The sequence below is a fragment of the Sinohyriopsis cumingii genome, unplaced genomic scaffold (assembly GCF_028554795.1).
Source record: "Sinohyriopsis cumingii isolate HCF-2022 unplaced genomic scaffold, ASM2855479v2 utg002039l, whole genome shotgun sequence".
In the NCBI taxonomy this organism is placed as follows: Eukaryota; Metazoa; Mollusca; class Bivalvia; order Unionida; family Unionidae; genus Sinohyriopsis; species Sinohyriopsis cumingii.
Window position 1 is genome coordinate 146032 of NW_028316111.1, and position 7508 is coordinate 153539.

At 32.4% G+C, this 7508-nt stretch overlaps 1 protein-coding gene across 3 annotated transcripts in view; it reads right to left on the reverse strand.

Moving 5' to 3' along the window:
- Nucleotides 1-5954, reverse strand: part of LOC149771208 (uncharacterized) — a 33927-nt gene extending 27973 nt beyond the window's left edge. For all 3 annotated transcript variants that reach the window (XM_089948729.1, XM_089948728.1, XM_089948730.1), the window contains exons 1-3: nt 5802-5954; nt 3803-3907; nt 1388-1529 (exon numbers count right to left, since the gene is read on the reverse strand). In XM_089948729.1, coding sequence (XP_089804855.1) covers nt 1388-1529; nt 3803-3860 — 200 coding nt within the window. In that variant the 5' untranslated portion in view covers nt 3861-3907; nt 5802-5954. The remainder of the gene's footprint in view (nt 1-1387; nt 1530-3802; nt 3908-5801) is intronic.
- Nucleotides 5955-7508: the final 1554 nt, after the last annotated feature.

Genomic DNA, 7508 nt, shown 5'->3' on the forward strand with positions numbered 1-7508 from the left:
CTGTATTGAGGATTTATGTTGGATACGAATATTGTTTTGGATTAAAGAAAACAATCTTTGCTGTTTTTGTCGCCGGGAAAAACAATTAGGATTTTTTTTTTAGTCAAAGGACTCTCCTCATTCGTGAATTAGAATTAGAATAATACGAATCGTCAAATAAGGTAAATGACATATGCATGCATATCTAAAGACGTTATTATAAAATCGGACTATTTATTCGCATCAGCTTATGAAGAAATATTAAGATTTTGTCGTCACCGTTGAGGTACCGGATATACAGGAAGACATAACTACATCTTAAAAATACACGTTATTTTTGCAGAAAAACTCTAAGTCAAGCCAAAAGTTTGAATTCTGTGCCTATGATATTAAGCCCTGAAGTTCGAATAGATTTAGTTTTAGTAATAAGTATTCTTTTGACATTTTAGGATTAATTAGTGTGCCAGAGGCCCGTTTTTTCTTACGGCGTTAATTCGTATGTTTCTGCATAAACATACATTTGTTTCCCGATTTAATATTTCGATACTGTAGAAATCGTCCGTAAGAGCAATGGTTCTACTTACGGTCTGGGGTTCTTTTGTGCGGTTGTAAGAGCATTTGTGCATGCCTTCATTCATACTTTACCTTAGCATATACATTTTTTCTAGGAAAGGTGTGAAGAGGGGAGGGTGAGTTAGCATTGTTTATTTTACGGTTATGCTACTCCAACAAATATCTGTAATGGATACCCGCTTTATATTCGATGATACATTTGGATTTTACACCAAATATCAAATTCTAATACAGTTGGCTAAATGATGAGATAGTAATTTTAAATCAATTTAGTTTTAGATTACATTTGCAGTCAAATAGCCAGAAAGTTTCTTTCAGTTATGTTATTTCATCTGTCACTCTGACCGTCAACTGACGTATTGATGTATATTTATGAGGGAAATTTGATAAGCGTTTCGTAATTGTTCGTTTTTATTCATTTTATTCAGTTTGTAATGTGCATACAGATCGTGAAAATAATAATTCGTACACGTGTATATACAATGCCGTCAATCTGCTCAGAGTTGATTTTCTTATTTCTCCATGATTTAGTGTATACAGTTATCATCAGGTTTCAAGTTACACAAAATATTGCCGCAGAATGATGAAACTGGCACCAAACGATAGCTGTCTAAAAATACTTTTTCCTACATGCTACAGTCTTTAATATTAGTTTATGGTTAAATAATGTCTTCAACGCATTGACTGATGATAAATTATATAATATTGGGTAAGTGGGTGTCATCTTAGACTTAGCAGAAAGTGACATTAAACAATTCACTAAAAATATTAACGCTGTAAGCTAATTAAGACAGGCGTGTAAATACATATATTATCTGAACTTTAGACATCTTACTTATTGGTGAGCATTCTGCATATTACTTTGGTGTTCATGGCATTCCAATTGGCGACGCAAGCGTAGCTCCAAATTCCATCCTTCAATAGCTGAAGTTCCCCTTCCAAACGATTTGCACCATTCACAAGTCGAACAACGTCACCTGGTAGAAGAAAAATCTTAAAAGAGTGATCGGCCAATTCGACGTTCAGCCTGTCTCGATTGTAAGCATGTCTTGAAGAAACTCGTCTAATTTATACAAATTTTGCTCTTGAACGTAGCCGATCTTCGAAAATAATTAACGCAAAGTATATAATTCACAGTTAATTAGCATCATGTATAATTTAAAAGAGATACTCGTAATCATGGTACAGACATAAATTTATTTTGCAAAAGTATGAAACTGAAAGTGAGTTTTCATTTAAGTTAAATTTGAAAAAATAAATTTCGAAGACGAGTCTTTCACATTCGAGTAATGTAATTCTCCTATAGAGCATTTGCATCTAATATAACGCGAAAAATGACTGCATCAAAAGTACACCTATCGCCAAGACATAAATAAAATCTTTTTAATGATTAAAATATATCCATGGCTTCCATTCTAATGCGTAAAGAATAAATGAAAATATAAATCATTGGCTAATGCATCTAAAATCATGATTGTATGTAATAAATCTTACTTCTAATATTTCCAGCTGGTTGGGAGTAGATACTGGCGTGAACCCGTGGTTCTAGAATATAAGTCCGATTTTATGGTTCCCTCCAGGAGGGTAAATTGAGTTTCCAAAACATACCGTGTCTGTTTGATAAGTCCGACGTCAATTTAATGTTAGGATTGAAGTTAATGACGAATTCAACATATTTATGAAATTGTCGCTCATTTCGATCCTTGTCGATTCGATACCTGCACCAGCTTAGAGGTCTCTATGGTCTCTACTTGAGAAGCTTTTGCTCGAATCGCCCCATATAAACCAAAATGTCACACGAGGGAACCATTTTAGTGCCTATTACAGTTCCTTGAAGATATATATATATATATATATATATATATATATATATATATATATATATATATATATATATATATATATATATATATATAGATATATAGATATATATGTATATACATATATATAATATATTTGTGTATGTATGTATGTATATATATATATATATATATATATATATATATATATATATATATATATATATATATATATATATATATATATATGTATATACATATATATAATATATTTGTGTATGTATGTATGTATATATATATATATATATATATATATATATATATATATATATATATATTTGGGCTTGTTTTATAATGATATTCTAATATCGTAGTTTGTACTCTATGGTGATTGGTGCATACGTTGAATTCATACATTTCAAGGTTGAGTATTATTAATATTGCAAGTAATCATTCCTTGATGCATAAGAAAATTAGTTCTGGTAATAGGTCAGACTGACCTATTTCCTGCTTGGCTTAAACTGGAACAATTGCCCTACTGATTTGTGTATTTCGAAGTACATATAATGAATCATTCAAAGTTTTGTATTACATTCTGCGTATTACATGTTACGTTTCATAATATTGTTGTGCTGATTTGCGCATTCTTAAAATTAGTGTTGGTAATGTAAGATTTCTTGAGGGGATAGGTTGATTTAGTTAACATTACATTATTCTCTGAAATGGGATTGTGCTCTAACATTCCTTTGAATGCTATTGGGATATAACAGCTGTACAGTGTTAATGTGGAACATTTAAAGACGTTGATTTTTTTATGAACATTTGTATATATAGCTCTGTTGGGATACCGTGAATTCATTTAAAGGACATTTGAATTTATAACATAGTGACGTTTTTGTATCATTGATACATCAGTACAATGCAGTTATAATTCAGATTACTTTCGGCAGTATTAGGATTTCAGGGAACCACTGGAATTGATTCATCGTTTGGAATTATAGAAATTTATTTACCATACTGGAAGTTATTTTTAATTCTATCACTTTGTATTTTAGTGAAATAATTTATACATAAATTTGATAAAACTTGTTGGTTTCACTATTTCTTGTTACGTAGTTTAAAGCAATCACGTCGTAACACTGTATAGTATGATACAATATTGAAAACTGGATTTCATACATTGAGCTGATGTTACGTAAAGAAGAGCTTCATAATAGTCCTTTCATCACACTGGTTTCACATTTGTTGAGCTGTTCTATTTGAGAATATTGTCAACTGCTCAAACACAGAGAAGAAAGGGTCACCTCAGCCTTAAGTCAATATGATAAACATTAATGAAATGCGACATCATATCACTTATAATATGTGACAAACCAGTCATGAATTATTAAGACTTATTTACAAGTAACTATCTGAAGAAGTGGGTCCTTTTACGTCTGTGATATTCATACCTCTTACAACAGGCTTGCATATGACAACTAAAACGACTGCAGAGAAGATCCTAAGCATGATGACAATCTTTGGTGTTTTCGTGTAGAAGTTTTCTATAGGTCCCACTAAAAAGACATTTAGCATTGGAGATTTAATATTCACAAAATTATAGAAAATTGAACGTTTTAATAAATATTAAGTGATAAAGATAACAAACGGTAACAAGTTTGAACTATATACACCAGAGATTATGTTGTTGATAGAATCAGTCAGACATTCCCGAGCACAAAAAAAAATATATCGTATTGGCACCACAATGCAACGAAACAGCCTTATTATCCTTCTGATAATTTATCATTGTTTACAGTCCATAAATTTTTCCTCGTGTAACAGAGCCATACATTTAAGCTTTAATATGCTTTCCTTTTTGTCATATCTATACTATGCGTAGGTTATTTATTTTCGACTTCTATTTGCAGACTCTTTAAATTTTCAAATGAAAATTATTTGAAATATGCTGAATGGCTGATGAATGTATTGAATCATCTTCATAAACCATGAATTAAAAAATACTAAAAAGATCTCTTCATGTTATAGTCAATAGGAAACAATACGATATGTTCAATTTGCTGGAACTGAAAACATGAATTTCTCTTGAATCTTCATTATATGTTCCCTTTTGAAAAAGATATGAGGTAAAAGTTTACGTTCAAACAGTAGTCTTGGTATCTTGGTTGTAAATGAGACACCAAAAAGCATTTATACTAAAAAATCGTTTAGTATGTATGCATATATGTATGTATGCATGTATGGATGGATGGATGGATGGATGGTTAGTTGGATGGATGGATGTGTGTGTGCGTGCGTGTGTGTGTGTGCGTTTGTGTGTGTGTGCGTGTTCAGAAGATCTGTGAAATGTCGCTTTCGTTAAGCATCTGCTTGTTTTAAACAGCAGCGTTTAAGGTTCCTTGAAAACATCGTCACAGAAACTTTCTTTTGGTAATCTCCAATATTGAAAGGCCACTTTTCTAGTTTTCTAGTATCTCAAATATTACTGTATATGACAGTTTTGGGATGCATTTATACAGCCAAGACCGACCTTGTGTGTGTGTCTTTGTGCATCTATTATTTCATCAATGTTTCTATAAGAGTGTATATATCTATCTCTCTCTCTCTCTCTCTCTCTCTCTCTCTCTCTCTCTCTCTCTCTCTCTCTCTATATATATATATATATATATATATATATATATATATATATATATATATATTTGTATTTGTGCGTACGCTCATCTGAAGTTTAGGAACATGGACTGTTGGAAGTAAATGAGTCATTTTAAGCAAGTAGACATTACAATATGCATGCTTGAAATATATTATGTTGCAAGTAATTGTACAATGCGTGAAGCATAACTATTGTCTCCAATTAGAATGTTTACAACTTTTTACAAACATTTCGATAACTATATGCATACAGTTGTTTTTTCATTAGTAATATGATCATGATAATATTTACTAAGTTTGTACCTTTTATCTTCCATTAATTTACAAGACATCAACTCTCTCTCTTCTTAAAAACTGAATCTTAGTATTATCTCTCTCTCCTCTCTCTCTCTCTCTCTCTCTCTCTCTTTGATGCAAGATTTAGTCATATGCACGTGAAATAGACAAAACCAATATACTCTGTTGTTGCTAATTCTAAACTATATACGCCATGTAAATTACCCACATTTTTGTTATGCATATATGTCGAGAGCTCTGCTTTTGTCATTTTGTAAACGGTGAATAAGAGGCACATCAGCCTCGGTACCGTATTACGTCTTGGTCGATACAAAGATGAATTCATTACAAAAATGTCATATATGTACCATACTGAGAATACTTATTTCCCACATTTTCTTATCGTCTTTGCACGGAATCTATCCGGGACATTCCGAGTACAGTTTTAAATGTTAAAATTCTCACATAGCGAAAATGAAGAGTATTTGAGAGAGAGATACAACGAGTTTATATGTCACAAACCTTCGTTCCTCTGCTTCTTGCTCTTCAGATGCTAACCGCACTCATATTACAAGCAAACTTTCAGCACGGTTGTCGGGTAGGTTCTTAATTCAGACCTAACTATGTTTATTGTGTTTCAAACTAAGGTCATGGTTTATAGTTTTGTTTATGATCTGGAGAACCTATTTCTACTTCCTGATTAGCTAAATACATGTTATAACATAAACGCCAAGCCATTTCATGGTTCAAATTATGCAGTTGTTTTGCTCCCACATTCACAAAAGACTGTTTATATATATTAGGCGTAACACGACATAACATAAAGGATTTGTACTAAATAACCTTGCATGCTATCGCATGCCGACATGAGGCGCTTGGAGGGGTATTCGAAGTTCAGAATGTCATATCTTTTGTTATATCCCAACTTTACTGTCATACTATAAATGACCATTCCGTCGATCCGTATTTCGGTGTGTCCGTATGTAAGTCGCTCAAATGGCTTGAGGTAAAGATACATCTGCGTTGATTTATTAAATGTGACCATATTTGGTATTTTTCTACTGCATTTGCTCGTACAATCTGCCATTGGGAGCATATACATTTTAAGTTTAAAATTATGAAAGCAATTACTGATATCCCTACATTTGAAAAGTCATGTTTGATTGACAGCGAAATTTCAACCTAATGTTCAAAGTCTTATTGTATCTAGGACCAGTGTTGTTCAAGTGTATAGTACTCAATAAGAATTGTTGCCGGGTAAATAGCAATGCAACAATATTTGCACAAAAGCTCTATATAGTATGATTACCTAATTAGCTAGACAAATAAGATACATCACATTTATAAAAATATATACTTATGTGATATTGTGTGGGCAACATCATCGTCGTGTGTTTTTCGAGTACCCAGTCAACAATTTTTGTCATTTGATTGCCATAATGCATAATGGCGTTCTGCTTTCGACATAGGTTATTCACATTAGACAATTTATCTGTTGAGAAGAATTGGTGCAAATATTGGCATAACACTTGTAAATATGGAAGCAGTTTGATAATTTGGTTTGATAAACACCGTGCTGCAACAGCAGAGAGAGGTCATGAATGTAAATGTACGGTAACATATCATTTTACCTTTTGTCGCCTTATGCAAACATCTATTTATACAAAACACAACATTGCAGCAAATAGGTCATCAAAACCTAGCCCATATTTGCCTATATTCAATAGCAAACAAAGGTAACAGTGTACTGTTTTCATTTAGCCAAACGCTTCAACCCTTCAGTCTCTATTATCTCTGAAGATGCTGTTACTGATTAAAATTACATTTCAAAAACATTGGTATTTTTAATTAGTCAACCACCCATTTGGCTGTACGCTGTTAGGGAAACCTGCTTGCACAGATTAAGTGCAATTAGACAAAGCATCTAACGCCGATAGGAAGATTGCGTGCTAGCAAACTCAATAAATTTGGAGATGTCTGTTTGACTGCGTCAACATCCTACTGCTTTATACCAAAAATCCGTTTCATCGTCAAGTAATTAGGATTATCAATAACGATTGACCTTTCAAACATTTTTCATACATAACCACGGAGAGACAGATTATCATATTCAATTCACTTAGAATGAGCAGTAAATATATCTAGTTGCAAATACAGTCTTAAATACCATTGCATAAGTGGCAAGTGGTACTAGGAATACGAATGGCTATCTGACCATTTTCTGTTGGG